At 45.9% G+C, this 15,537-nt stretch overlaps 1 protein-coding gene across 4 annotated transcripts in view; it reads left to right on the top strand.

Annotated features, from left to right (window-relative positions):
- The window catches only part of mybpc2a (myosin binding protein Ca), a 71,114-nt gene that overhangs the window by 37,458 nt on the left and 18,119 nt on the right, over positions 1-15,537 (top strand). For all 4 annotated transcript variants that reach the window (XM_061223843.1, XM_061223844.1, XM_061223842.1 and 1 more), the window contains 10 exons: positions 1,410-1,478; positions 1,880-2,028; positions 2,682-2,799; positions 3,883-3,928; positions 8,996-9,052; positions 10,620-10,786; positions 11,590-11,722; positions 13,415-13,539; positions 14,863-14,968; positions 15,260-15,423. In XM_061223843.1, coding sequence (XP_061079827.1) covers positions 1,410-1,478; positions 1,880-2,028; positions 2,682-2,799; positions 3,883-3,928; positions 8,996-9,052; positions 10,620-10,786; positions 11,590-11,722; positions 13,415-13,539; positions 14,863-14,968; positions 15,260-15,423 — 1,134 coding nt within the window. The remainder of the gene's footprint in view (positions 1-1,409; positions 1,479-1,879; positions 2,029-2,681; positions 2,800-3,882; positions 3,929-8,995; positions 9,053-10,619; positions 10,787-11,589; positions 11,723-13,414; positions 13,540-14,862; positions 14,969-15,259; positions 15,424-15,537) is intronic.

Raw genomic sequence — 15,537 nt, 5'->3', positions numbered from 1 at the left:
TTGATCGCTCATACTTGAACTAGGATATTAGAGATGGGGAGATGTCTTTATTTATGGGAGGAAGTGCACCGGCATATGTAGGCACAGACTGCAGGATTTATCCTTTCTTTTAATGTTCAGTAATTTCATGGATCGTATATGCTTAATTGAATCTAAAGTTCTGCAAACAGAACAACACAACACGTGATTGCTATGCACAGTAACCATGTCAACTAGAGATGATACGTCATGCAACGTATTCTCTTTAACTAAATATTCATGTTCGTAAACGAGCTATGACACTTGACAGTGACTAAACCAGTGTACATATGGTTCTTGTTTTGCATTTCTATCTGTTGTTCATCATCTTCATTTTTATGTCTTTTTGTGTACATTGTTTCTTTGAATATCATAAGAAAATATCATCAGTACAAAACAAATCTCACAAAACAGCTGTGGCAAATTTTCCACAGATAAACGAGTGATTTATGTTCCGCCATGCTGGATTTATATGAATTGCATCTTTATCAGAAAAATGACACGTTCACTGTTAAATGTGATCTAGCTGAGATAACTGGCAACTATCAAATATATTAAGATCATATATAGAGTATTCTTGCATACATTCTATTTCTTTATTGCTTTAATATCCCAATAATATCCTGGGTATACCAATATACTTCCATAAATCTTTCCACTGCTTTACAGGACAGTCCATTCCTTCATAGCTCAGTGGTCCTCACTCCTGGTCCTGGAGAGCTGCAAGGTTGTTGATACTGATCTCTTAAGTGATTATTTAAAGCAGTTAAATGCACAGTTAACTCACCTCACCTGATTTCTTGGGTCTGAATCGGTTGCTGATAATTAAATAAAAACCAGCAGACCCTGCGGCTCTCCAGTGCCAGGAGTGAGGATCATGTTCTAGCATATCTATGCAGCTTGACAAAACAAAGGAACATATCACAATATTTTGATCTGCATGTTGGCTTTGAATATAGTGACAAAGTAAAATCTATTGTGTGTTATTTGTCACATGAGGTTACATGTTACTAACTTAATGTGACAAATACATTACACTACACTACCGTCATTTGGCCGACACTCTTATCCAGAGCAACGCACGTACAAGAAAGAGCAAATCATAACCAGGGACAAGTGCACTGAAAACCTGAGAGGGAAATACAGTTCCAAGTGCTAGAAGTGACCGTACAGATAGAAAAAACTTCAACCAGGAGCAGCAATATATCACAGTTTTGGCAACTAGAACACTATGAACAGTAAAATAATTACACGCAAATGTGATAATTACAGCATATAGCATACACGGCAAATTCGAAATTACAGTGAGGCAGGCAGGGAATACAGTACCCGTTAGGTGTGCTGTCAGGCAGAGTGTGTACGAGGTGTCATGTGACTGCCCTCCATGACAGGTGTGGTGAAGACCGAGCTCACCGGGCTGTTTCTGGAGAGGCCGGCCGAGTCCACCGTCGCCATCAAGGGTGAGTCTCAGGCGCCGCGTCGCGGCCGTCCTCACTCCCGGCAGATAGTTAATGAATTCAGCGCTGTTTACCGAGGGTTAATGTGAATGCAAACTTTGGCGTCGGCTCTACCTCTCCGTCATTCCCTGCCGTAACCCTGCCAAAAGAACCCCCCCCCCCCTCTCCCTCTCCCTCTCATGGGGCTTTGAGAAGCAGAGTGAATTATGAACAGCAGCATTCCAGTGCGAGGCAGAAAGAGCCAAGCAGCGCAGCGGCTTCAACGCGCGGACTGAACCGGGCAGCAGGGCGGCCGGGCCTCTCCCGTTTCATCACCGACTGCCACAAACTGGGCCGTGGCGGGTGGGTTTTTTTTTCTCCTGTGCCAGTTCTAAAGGTGTGACCATTGGTTATTATTACGACAGGGAAGAATGTCACGTTCACCGCCAAAGTGGACGCCTCCAACCTGCCGAAGAAGCCCACCATGAAGTGGATGAAGGGCAAGTGGCTGGACCTGGGCAGCAAGGCTGGGAAGCACCTGCAGTTCAAGGAGACCTACGACAGGAACACCAAGGTGTGCCCCGTGCGCCGCCGGCTCCGCCCGAACCCAGGCGGCACGTCTCTGCTGGAGTTAAACACAGCTCCGTTTGTTGTGCATGTTCAGTCATTTCGGGTCTATCAGCTTAAATATTCGGTGTGATACTTCAGGCCCGTCCACACCAAGAAGTGTAACTATAAATATACCGTAACTATAAACATAACTATAAACATATCGTAACTATATAAATAACTATAAACATACTGTAACTATAAACTCAACTGCAGGTGTTGTAACTCCACCCACATAACTCATTCAGGTTTGTGATGTAACCATAAACATAACTATAACGATAATGATGTGAGACTCTGCGCTGATGAACGATAATGTTCTTTAAGTAGCCATTTTGAACATGCAGCCTTGTAAATTCAGATGGAGTTTGATTGGCTGTCAGTGTTTTGCTGTGAATCTGACCGATAGCGTTTGTCACTGTTGTTATAGTTGAACTGTTGAACTCCACCATCCACTTGAATGAGAACAATTTGTAGAACGATTTATTTATAGTTATAGTTATCGTTCTGTTATTGTTCTCGGTGTGGATGGGCCTTTACACTGCCAGCCTTGGTGTGAAGGGACTGGTCAATGGTGCATTCTGGGTAAAGGCCTACTCCCTGCTCTGGTTCCTGCAGGTGTACACTTATGAGTTGAGCATGATCAAGGTGAAGGAGCTGGATGCTGGGTGCTACCGGTGTGAAGTCAATGCGAAAGATAAGTGTGACAGCTGCACCTTCGAGGTGACTGTGGAAGGTGAGTGAGGATCATCTCCATCACCAGCTACAATTCTATCGGTCACACTTTACATTAAGGTTAATAAATTGACATTACCTAATGTAGCTGGTGACAAGAATTAATGATGGACAAATGTATTAATTAAGTATGAAATACACTGTTGTGTAATGGTATGTCAGTGCGCTAGCTGGTTTGTGACACTGTTGTCTAATGGTGGGTCAGTGCACTAGCAGATGAGACAGCAGGTTTTATTCCCAGGAGGGGCACTGCAGTTTTGCAGAAAAGTACTTAAAGGGATAGTTCACTTTCTGGGTTTTTTTGAATACTATTTAAGTGCACAGTTTTGATCGTTTTTTTGTGCAATGCAGGAAATTGTTAGACATTTACCAAAATGTCTGATGTAATGGCTGCTATAAGGGCGAGAGAGCATTCAAAAAAGGCTATTCAGCTAAGTCTATTCAGCGGACTCTAAAGCATAGACCTATATCATTATTGATTGGGCTACACCCCTGACCCACCCACAAAACAGGAGCAAACGTAACTCAGAGCCTGTTGTAAAACGTTGCACAACGTTGGGAGAAAGCATGTTGTTCAACACAGAAACCGTAGCAAAATGTAGGAAAATGTTTTCAGATTGAACATGCCCCTGTTTTTTCTGGGTTATTTTGGGGGCTTTTTTCTCAGCCAACCACAGACTGCTCAAAAAAAGGCCTGTGGTAAATGGTTTATATAGCGCCTTTATCCAAAGCGCTGTACAATTGATGCTTCTGATTCACCCATTCATACACACACTCACACACCGACAGCGATTGGCAGCCATGCAAGGCGCCGACCAGCTCGTCAGGAGCATTTGGGGGTTAGGTGTCTTGCTCAAGGACAGTCTGAGCCAATGTCACCTAAAAAGGGATGTTCCTGTTCATAACCTAATTCATAGTTCATAAATAAAATGTAAAGCCTTCCTACAGCATCTTGTTGCACAGAAATCGGTTCACTGAGTAGTACTATAGCAGGTCAGTGGGTCTGATGGTGATGCTGCTCAGAATGTCAGTGTGTCAGAGCTTGCTCTTTTAACTTTTCACTTTTGGCTTTCTGTCTTATCAGTTCCTGAGGACTCCGGTGCCAACATCCTGGAAGCCTTCAAAAGATCGTGAGTATCAGTGTGAATACGTTTCGGTTTTTTTCCATGTGCAAGGGCGTGTGTGTCTTCCCGTGCGTATGTCACCAAGTCAGTTCAGTCCCTCTGCGGTTCAAACTCACTCCTGATGCTGAAATCTTTTCATTGTCTGCAGAAAAAGGTGAGTGATTGTAGGGCTGATCATAGCATGCATGTGTATGCCCAGAAATACCAGTATGGAAGTCTAGTTATGTGTCTGAGTGTGTGTGAGAGAGAATGTGTGTGTATTTGAATGGGTGTGTGTATGTGTGAGAGTGTGTGTTTGGCTACCCTGAGCAACAAGAGAAGAAACCAAAGGCCGAATATAACGAAACCCTGCAAGGCGTTTTTAGAGGAAAAAACTGAATGATATTTACATTACATTTTATTTAGCAGACATTATCCAAAGCAACGTACAAAAAGTGCATATCGAGGCCATACAACAAACAGCAGAACAGGTTGGATAAGGTGAAATTTGGATATGATCGGTTGTAAAGGACTTGCAAATGATATAATAGGTGCTTTATTGACAGACTTGTACAGTCCAGGGCCCATAACAAGCAAGCCATAGCAACGAGGACAAGGCAGTTCATACCGATAGGGTAGGCGATGGTCAGAAGCCGGGCAGACAGGGCAATGGAGATCAGGCAAAGCGAGGTCCAGAGTGAGCGGGGTAGGACACCAGGAGGTCAGTCCAATGGGGCAGGAGTGGGGAAGGGGCTGGGCGGAGGGGCGGAGGGGCGGAGGTAGAGGATCCAGGAACACAGGAGCAGGTAAACAGGAACACAGGAACAGGTAAACCGGACATACGAACAGGTAAACAGGAACACAGGAGCAGGTGAACCGGAACACAGGAGCAGGTAAACGGGAAGAGAGGAACAGGTAAACTGGACATACGAACAGGCAAACAGGAACACAGGAACAGGTAAACAGGAACAAGTAAACAGGAACAGGTAAACTAGACATACGAACAGGTAAGCAGGGCATGAGAAACAGGCAAGCTGGGCACATAACAACCAGGCAACAAACAGAGGAAAACAGACTATATACGCAGGTAACAAGACACGATGGGATTCAGCTGAGTGTGATAACACATTAGCAAACACGCAGCAGGCGTGGGGGGTGTGGCTAGGGAACAGGTTGCACACATAGAAACACGAAACAGAGCACGGACTGAGAAACTGCATAGAAACAGAGGAATAGGGAAACAAACGATAAGAAACAACTACAGTATGAGACAAATACAAATTCCTCGATTAAAGTACAAAATACAGTCACAAAGTAAAGGATTTAACAGAAATTTACACATGAAAATTACGAAAATAAAGCCATAAGCCTGGCAAGGAGGTTGCAAATACCCACAATGCAGCAGGTCCCTTTCCACACTGTAACGTACATGCCATTTCAAATAATGACAAATGGATAAAAGGAAAAGAAGGAACTAACAGAATATCATTTTAAATTTTTATGAATTGTTTTGCCATTGTTTTACATTACTTGTGTCGAGACACACATATTAAACATATTCGCCCCCTCATGTCCACCGTCTTGTGAGACTACTGTTCTTTTCAACCCACCCCATACAACATGGGAGTTTCCTATCCAAACCTATCAATATCCCACTTACAGATAAACATTGGACAAAAAGAATGAACAGAATAACAGATTCAACGGAGGAGTTTGTACAGGTGTGTCAGCTCAGAGAGAACCACCGTCTGTTAAATGGTAAACTGCGCCCCTTTCACTCCATCAACCAGCCACATACAGGGGGAAGCCTGGAGCCTGGTGGTGAAGGTGCCTGTAGTCTAGTGGCTAAGGCGCCTGTAGTCTAATGGCTAAGGCGCCTGTAGTCTAATGGCTAAGGCGCCTGTAGTCTAGTGGCTAAGGTGCCTGTAGCCTGGTGGCTAAGGTGCCTGGAGCCTAGTGGCTAAGGTGCCTGGAGCCTAGTGGCTAAGGTGTCTGTAGTCTAGTGGCTAAGGTGCCTGTAGTCTAGTGGCTAAGGCGCCTGTAGTCTAGTGGCTAAGGCGCCTGTAGCCTGGTGGCTAAGGTACCTGGAGCCTAGTGGCTAACGCGCCTGTAGTCTAGTGGCTAACGTGCCTGTAGTCTAATGGGTAAGGCACCTGTAGTCTAGTGGCTAAGGTACCTGGAGCCTAGTGGCTAAGGTGGCTGTAGTCTAGTGGCTAAGGTGCCTGTAGTCTAGTGGCTAAGGTGCCTGTGGCCTGGTGGCTAAGGTGCCTGTAGCCTGGTGGCTAAGGCGCCTGGAGCCAAGTGGCTAAGGTGCCTGTAGCCTGGTGGTGAAGGTGCCTGTAGTCTAGTGGCTAAGGTGCTTGTAGTCTAATGGCTAAGGTGCCTGTAGCCTGGTGGCTAAGGTGCCTGTGGCCATGATAAAATCCACACAGCTGTTGGGCCCTTAAGCAAGGCTCGTAACCCTGCATTGCTCCAGGAGGGATTGTCTCCTGCTTCGTCGTAATTAAATGTAAGTAGAAAGCGTCAGCTAAATCAGTGGTTCCCAAACTCGGTCCTGGAGTACCCCAGGATATGCTGGTTTCTGTTCCAACCCCAATTGCCATCAAATTGTTTCAACAGGTTGTTCATCTTTCTTAATTAGGTGCTAAACCACATTATGCCAGAAATAGTGTTGCAATGGCATGAAGAATAAAATGACCACGTTCATATTGTGCTTATTGCGCCATCTTGCAAACAATTTCATCAGAAGAGGTAACAAATAAAAGACTGAGGTTAACTGAGAGGCTCATAATTAAGGTAGTTGACCATGTGTTACATTTCATTTGTAATGTTTTCCCCTTAAATGTACACGTTTGCCTTATTATCATTTTGCTTTGCCTTTGACTTCTTCATTAACTTCCTAATAATTCGTTTTGCTGGCCAGGTGTCAGCAGAAGCACCAATTAGCGGCCTGCTGATTCACTTCAGTCTTTAATTTGATCAGTGAAAAAGAATTTACCACTTTTTATGCAATTTTTCTGTAACACAGTATAGCACAATATTCAGAATATGAACATGGGAATTTTATTCTTTATGGTGTGCATAGCTACCTGGAAAAATGTGGTTGAAGAGGGTAAGTAGTCTCTCTGTAAACATGAAAAGCACCCAATTAAGAAAAAATAACAGCTTGTTAAAAGTTGGATTGCAATTGTGCTTGGAAGGAAAACCAGCATGCACAGCGGTACTCCAGGGCCGAGTTTGGAACCACTGAGCTAAATAACAAAATAACAAATACACTAGCAAGGGTGAAAAAGAAAACCCAAAATGGCAGCAGCACACAACTGTGTGTGTGTGTTTATGTGTGTATGTATGTATGGGTGTATTTGACTAGATATGCAGGTGAGTATGTGAGGAAGTGTGTTTTTCTTCGCACCTATGATGAGATGTGGATGCATTCTCCTGTGAACACGTGGTACAGTAAGTATACCACAGTACAGTGCTTCAATATTTATCACTCTTTTTAAATTCTTTTTTCATTGTCAGAAGCAAACCAGGAGGAAGTGGGTAAGAGCTTATTAGGTTTAACATGTCTGCAGTATTAACAGACTTGCATGCAACTGCATTTGTGTTTATGGTATCTGCTAAATGCTAATGTTAATGCTGTGTTTCACAATCATTTGAATAAATAAATGAATACAAATGTTCCCGTGCTACACATTTGTTTACACTGACAAATGCAATATATTAGCATTGAAAATGCATTGAATTAAAATCTATTTCCCTTCAAACAAATTCAAATGATATATCCTCATTTGTCAGCTGTTTTAATTCAAATTCAAACTCAAGAATTGAATTAGAATTTGTCAGTTCTCAATTCAACTAGGAACTGACCACAATCGTTGGTGTGTGAGTGTGCGTATAGAGGAGTATGTGTGTATGAGTGTGTGTGTGCGTGACTGTGTGTGTGTGTATGCATGCATGTCTGTGTGTATGTGTGTGTGCGCACGTGTGTGTATGTATGTGCAGTATGTTTGTTTGTGTGTGTGTATGTGTGTACAGTATGTGTGTGTGTGTGTGTGCGCATGTGTGTGTGTGTGTGTATGTGCAGTATGTATGTGTGTGTGTGTATGTGTGTGTGTGTGTGTACAGTATGTGTGTGTGTTTGTACAGTATGTGTGTGTACAGTGTGTACATTGTGTGTGTGTGTGTATGTGTGTGTGTACAGTATGTGTGTGTGTGTACAGTATGCATGTATGTGTATGTACAGTGTGTGTGTGTGTGTGTACAGTATGTATGTATGTGTGTGTATGTACAGTGTGTTTGTGTGTGTACAGTATGTATGTATGTATGTGTGTGTGTGCAGTATGTATGTATGTATGTGTGTGTGTACAGTATGTATGTATGTGTGTGTACAGTATGTTTGTGTGTGTACAGTATGTATGTATGTGTGTGTGTACAGTATGTATGTATGTGTGTGTATGTGTGTGTGCGCACGTGTGTGTGTATGTATGTGCAGTATGTATGTGTGTGTGTATGTGTGTGTGTGTGTACAGTATGTGTGTGTGTGTGTGTGCGCATGTGTGTGTGTGTGTATGTGCAGTATGTATGTGTGTGTGTGTATGTGTGTGTGTCTGTGTACAGTATGTATGTATGTGTGTGTTTGTACAGTATGTGTGTGTACAGTGTGTGTGTGTGTGTGTACAGTATGTTTGTGTCTGTGTTTACAGTGTGTGTGTGTGTATGTGTGTGTGTACAGTATGTGTGTGTGTGTACAGTATGCATGTATGTGTGTGTATGTACAGTGTGTTTGTGTGTGTACAGTATGTATGTATGTGTGTGTGTGCAGTATGTATGTATGTATGTGTGTGTGTGTGTGCAGTATGTATGTATGTGTGTGTACAGTATGTTTGTGTGTGTACAGTATGTATGTATGTGTGTGTGTGCAGTATGTATGTATGTGTGTGTATGTGTGTATGTGTGTGTGTGCTTGTGTGTGTGTGTGTACAGTATGTATGTGTGTGTGCAGTATGTGTGTGTGTGTGTGTGCAGTATGTGTGTATGTGTGTGTATGTGTGTGTTTAATTGTAAACTAACTACCTCCTCTTCCTCTGGCAGGGGAGACGCAAGTGAAGATGCTGGGGACTTGGACTTCAGTGCTTTACTGAAGAAAAGGTGAGAGAGAAAGACCTGATGTTCTGCCTGCTGTCCATCCACCCCATCTCTCTCTCTCTCTTTCTCTCTCTCTCTGTGAATCCATCTCTCTCTCTCACTCTCTGTGAATCCATTGCTCTCTCTTTCTCTTTCTCTCCTCTCTCTCTCTCTCTCTCTCTCTCTCTCTCTCTCTCTCTCTCTCTCTCTCTCTCTCTGAGATACTCCTCAGCATTCGCTCATATTGATTGGCTCTTAGCCGGCTCATTAAATGTCACAGGTGTCACTCACTCTGAGTGGGACACAGCAGAGCCCTGGGGTGCTTTCCAAAAATCGTTGATCCACTTTCCTCCCCCCCTCCCCCCCTTGTCCTGTAGGTGGCGGTGTGCTAACGGCTCTGTGCTGTAGGGGTGTGCTAACAGCTCTGTGCTGTAGCGGTGTGCTAACGGCTCTGTGCTGTAGCGGTGTGCTAACGGCTCTGTGCTGTAGAGGTGTGCTAACGGCTCTGTGCTGTAGCGGTGTGCTAACGGCTCTGTGCTGTAGCGGTGTGCTAAGGGCTCTGTGCTGTAGAGGTGTGCTAACGGCTCTGTGCTGTAGCGGTGTGCTAACGGCTCTGTGCTGTAGGGGTGTGCTAACGGCTCTGTGCTGTAGGGGTGTGCTAACGGCTCTGTGCTGTAGCGGTGTGCTAACAGCTCTGTGCTGTAGGGGTGTGCTAACAGCTCTGTGCTGTAGCGGTGTGCTAACGGCTCTGTGCTGTAGCGGTGTGCTAAGGGCTCTGTGCTGTAGAGGTGTGCTAACGGCTCTGTGCTGTAGCGGTGTGCTAACGGCTCTGTGCTGTAGGGGTGTGCTAACGGCTCTGTGCTGTAGGGGTGTGCTAACGGCTCTGTGCTGTAGGGGTGTGCTAACGGCTCTGTGCTGTAGCGGTGTGCTAACAGCTCTGTGCTGTAGGGGTGTGCTAACAGCTCTGTGCTGTAGGGGTGTGCTAACGGCTCTGTGCTGTAGAGGTGTGCTAACGGCTCTGTGCTGTAGGGGTGTGCTAACGGCTCTGTGCTGTAGAGGTGTGCTAACGGCTCTGTGCTGTAGCGGTGTGCTAACGGCTCTGTGCTGTAGGGGTGTGCTAACGGCTCTGTGCTGTAGCGGTGTGCTAAGGGCTCTGTGCTGTAGCGGTGTGCTAACGGCTCTGTGCTGTAGGGGTGTGCTAACGGCTCTGTGCTGTAGCGGTGTGCTAACGGCTCTGTGCTGTAGAGGTGTGCTAACGGCTCTGTGCTGTAGCAGTGTGCTAAGGGCTCTGTGCTGTAGGGGTGTGCTAACGGCTCTGTGCTGTAGGGGTGTGCTAACGGCTCTGTGCTGTAGCGGTGTGCTAAGGGCTCTGTGCTGTAGGGGTGTGCTAACGGCTCTGTGCTGTAGGGGTGTGCTAACGGCTCTGTGCTGTAGGGGTGTGCTAACAGCTCTGTGCTGTAGGGGTGTGCTAACGGCTCTGTGCTGTAGGGGTGTGCTAACAGCTCTAGTTTTATAAAGACGCACAGTAATTACTAGAAACAATTATTACACTTTTACATAACAATTAACATTCAATCATGGGACTGTGCAGGGAGGTGAAGGTGGAGCAGCCGAAGGAGGAGGTGGACGTGTGGGACATCCTGAAGGCGGCAAAGCCCTGCGACTACGAGAAGATCGCCTTCGAGTACGGCATCACAGACCTGAGGGGCATGCTGAAGAGGCTGAAGAAGATGAGGGTGGAGCCCAAGAAGTGCGACGGTGAGAACGGGAGGGGGAGAACGGAGGGAGGAGCGGGGGGCGTGAGAGGGGGGCGGGAGAGGGGGCAGACCAGCGGTCCTCACTGAAGTGATGCAGGGTGTGCTGGCTTTTGTTTTTGCCTCAATATCAGCAACTAATTCAGACTCTAGAAACCCGGTCCAGTAAGGTGAGTTAACTGAGTGATCGACTGCTTTGATTGATCAGCTAAGTGCCAAGTAACAACAAAAGCCAGCACACATTACATTACATTACATTTACATTTAATTTGGCAGGCACTTTTATCCAAAGCGACGTACAGTTCTTTTAGACTAAGCAGGAGATAATCCTCCCCAGGGTTAAGGGCCTTGCTCAAGGGCCCAACAGCTGTGCAGATCTTAGCGTGGCTACACCGGGGTGGGGACCACTGGTGTAGACTTAGATCAGGGAGTCACAGGTGTGGATCAGGGTGTTTTTTCAGCAGGGATAGTATTTGTGAATTCATAGAAGTCGGTGGGAGTATTTGGGGTGCTGGGGTGAAAGCATCGTGTATTTGCTTAGGTTCGGCTGTGTGGAGGTTGAGCTTCCATCCTCACAAGTCCAAATTTTTCATTCATTCATGTTTTCATTCTTCACCCAACGCAGAAGAACTCACATTGTCCCGGCTCTCTTCCCATACTGGATCTGCAGAAGCGAATACATGACTATATGAGCCCTGCATACTTTCTGCTGTTTCATGCCCTGTGTACTTTCTGCTCTTTCATGCCCTGCGTACTTTCTGCTCTTTCATGCCCTGCGTACTTTCTGCTCTTTAATGTTCATTTCAGCCTTCACCAGGAAGCTGGAAGCGGCCTACACTGTGGACAAGGGAAAAAGGATCCAGATGTCTGTGGAGATGGCCAACGTCGACGCTCCAATCAAATGGCTGAAAAACGGACAGGAGATCAAGCCCTCTGCTAAGTAAGGCTAGGACTGACAGTGGTGCTGAGTGTGAGAGGCTTAGAATGTGTGTGTGTGTGTGTGTGTGTGTGTGTGTGAGTGTGTGTGTGTGTGAGGCAGTGGGGATTAGTTTGCACAGGGGTGTATGTGTGTGTATGTGTGTGTGTGTGAGGCAGTGGGGATTAGTTTGCACAGGGGTGTGTGTGTATGTATATGTGTGTGTGTCTGTGTGTCTGTGTGTGTGTGGCAGTGGGGATTAGTTTGCGCAGGAGTGTGTGTGTTGAGTGTGTGTGTGTGTGTGTGTGTGTGTGTGAGGCAGTGGGGATTAGTTTGCACAGGGGTGTATGTGTGTGTATGTGTGTGTGTGTGAGGCAGTGGGGATTAGTTTGCACAGGGGTGTGTGTGTATGTATATGTGTGTGTGTCTGTGTGTGTGTGGCAGTGGGGATTAGTTTGCGCAGGAGTGTGTGTGTTGAGTGTGTGTGTGTGTGTGTGTGTGTGTGAGGCAATGGGGATTAGTTTGCACAGGGGTGTGTGTGTATGTATATGTGTGTGTCTGTGTGTCTGTGTGTGTGTGTGGCAGTGGGGATTAGTTTGCGCAGGAGTGTGTGTGTGTGTGTGTGTGTGTGTGTGTGAGGCATTTGGGATTAGTTTGTACAGGAGCGTATGTGTGTGTGTGTGAGTGTGTGTGTGTGTTTGAGGCATTGGTGATTAGTTTGTACAGGAGTGTATGTGTGTGTGTGTGAGGCAGGGGGGATTGTTTGCACAGGAGTGTATGTGTGTGTGTGTGTGTGTGAGGCAAGGGGGATTAGTTTGCACAGGAGTGTGTGTGTGTGTGTGTGTGTGTGTGTGTGAGAGAGGCTGGGGGATCTGTGCTGTATCTCAGGGCTGGCTGAGCAGACCTGCTTGGGCAGCCATGCGTAGGGCTCGCACTGGGAGTGTGGCCCGTGTGTCCGCTGTGGAGGACTGTGTGAGTGATGACTAAGGGCTCTGGGAGAGACCTGCCAGACTCTCACAGCAGGTCAGAGAAGCGCTGCCCAGGGACTAGGCTTCGGAATCAAAGCTTTGGCCCGTAAACATGACATTGCTGTTATTTATTTCTTTATTCTGGACCACTTCCCTAGCTTTTATTTCTTCTCGTGTTATCTGTTTACCCAGCCTTGAATTTGAGTGTGCCACCTGAGACTTGTTAGCATACAGACCTGCCTTTTAAAGGTTCCATATTCTTACACCTTTCCGGTATTTTATTTTCGGTCCTGATATCCATAAGAAGATGTTTGTGTGGTTTTAAGTAACAAAAACAATCCCTTACCCAGTTTTACATGTCCAGTCATCCAGTGCCTCTCCTGACTGTTTTAGTGACTGTGTCTTCAATATCAATAAAGCTCTGTTCTGATTTCTGGATTTCTTCCTCGCTACAAGGTGGGCTCTGCTGTGGAAACATGAAACTGAGTGTATAGTTTTGATGTCAAAAGTCCAAACAGCTCATTTAAATGCACGGTTTCTTAATGCAGATTGTGTGGATTTCTTTGGCGACATTGCATTTTGCTACCTCCACATTCTTTTCTTTGCAGCTGCAACTACAACATTATAATCCACAATATGGGACCTTTAAAGAATGCTTGTCCAAAAAAGCAGCTCCTATCAGGCCAAGTAGGTCGTCCCCCTTCCTGAACCACCTCACTGACCATGACCTCACTTCCTGTCCTGACAGGTACGTGTTTGAGTCTGTTGGGAAGAAGAGGACCCTGACGATTAACAGGTGCACGCTGGCAGACGACGCCGCCTACGAGTGTGTGATCGGAGACGATAAGAGCTTCACCGAGGTCTTCGTCAAAGGTACGGCCTTTCTTTAGTTTCAGCGGACCTTACAGTCACAGTGATGGTATTCATTGTAATATCAACACCTCCAAGAAACTTAAAGGTACAATAGGTAACACAAGGTTTTGTGTTAAAACATTGTTACAAGACCATTGTAAATCCCTTCCTATCATTGAAAAAGGCTCACTGGCATGTTGACTCACCCTCTGCCTGTGTTTATAGTCCTTAAATTCGGGTTTCAAAATATACAGTTGACGGCCCGGCACTCTGTACCAAAATGTTGTACAGCTGTACAATAATTCCAGCTCATTAGTTGAAAATGGGTTCTAATTGCCACAGCCAATGGCGTTTCAACGTCAGCTCATTCACAGAGTAAAGGGAGGGATAAACAGTGTTGTGGTTTGAAGGTGTTTGTTGCTGTTATTCCTCTCTTGACCCTTAGAAGTTACCCATTGTACCTTTAACCAACGCTCAGGTAGGCCTCTAGCTGGCTCATGCAGCTAATACTTTGGCTGTGTCCGAAACAGTTTACCCTCCTACTATCGATTGTATTAGTTCAGTACACTGGATAAGAAAGTTGTTAAGTCGGGGACATTTTCTATAAATGTGGTGCGCTTAAAATCCATGGGTGATTTACTTATTTCTGTGTTTTTGCTGAGCGTATTCAGGAGCACAATTCTCAGGAAGTAAACCACGTTTTAGGAGGTTCAAGAGAACTGTTTGGGAGGTCCCATGAATAAAATCCTGACCTTTTTTCTAGAAGGGTGGCACATCTTATGACGCTTCCGCAGTACTGTTGGAAAATAGTATGGAGGGTATTTTGCCATGGTGGACAAAAAAAAAAGTGCACTCAATAGTATGTTCAGTAGACAGTACATATTTTGTGGACACTGTACTTAGAAGGCTGTTCTAGTGCATGGATGAGCCCAACTGTCTGGTCTGGTTCCCACAACCGGCTGCACCCTGTGGTACGAAGGTTTCATTGAGCTGAAATTATATTATCTCATCGCACACTAGTGACCCCTGCTGGTCGACCAAGTTACTGCGAATTTGTCTGTTTGCAGCACGCAAAATGTCTTTGCCGAGCCCCCCCTCACAGCGAGTTACGGCACGATCACTTGCCCCAGATGAAAGCCTGTGCCCGCCTCCTAAAATGATAGCGGGGGCGTTGCGGCAGTGAGAGCTGGTACAATTGGGAAGTTTCCAAAAAGGGGAGAAAACAGAAAAGAAACAACACTCAAATCTAGAGTCCCACCAAAGCTCCGTTTGATTTAAAAAACTGTGTTGACAAAGCATAATGATCCAAGTCCCAAACCCGCGTCTCTCATTCTGCCCCCCTAGAGCCCCCCATCACTATCACCAAGCTCCTGGATGACCTGCACGTGGTGGTGGGAGACAAGGTGGAGTTTGAGGTGGAGGTGTCCGAGGAAGGCGCCAACGTCATATGGTGAGTGTAAGCATGCTCCGGCTTTGACAGCCGCAAATTGTACCCACCATCCGCCGCGCAGTGAGAACATGGGGCGACATTGTCTCAGGACTACTGTAAGAGAGGTCGTCTGGAAGGTCGCAGGTTCGATCCCCCACCCTGGTTGTGCGCACTGTGCCAAGGCAACCAGTCGCCATTGGGCTGTTAGTGTATGTGAACAGGTGAATGAGAGGCACATTCAACAAAATTTGTCCGTCATAAATCCCTTGTATTTTCCTCTTTTCCTCACTCTGGCTCTCTCTTACCACTCAGGATGAAGGATGGGGTTGAGCTGACGAGAGACCATGGGAGGTACCGCTTCAAGAAAGACGGCAAGAAGCACTGGCTGATTATTAATGAGGCTGAGAAGGAGGATGTCGGAATGTACCATGTCTACACCAACGGCGGGGAGTCCAAGGGTGAACTGGAAGTGGAAGGTACCATTTCATTTCCACAGTTTAACAACAACAGCTTTAACAATATTATGGGCCAGATTTACGTACATGAAACTGGCAACGCAAAATGTGCCCTGATGAGGGTGTGTTGGTGTG

Source organism: Conger conger, chromosome 16, assembly GCF_963514075.1.
Source record: "Conger conger chromosome 16, fConCon1.1, whole genome shotgun sequence".
Taxonomy (NCBI): domain Eukaryota; kingdom Metazoa; phylum Chordata; class Actinopteri; order Anguilliformes; family Congridae; genus Conger; species Conger conger.
This window is presented reverse-complemented; position numbering and strand designations above follow the sequence as displayed.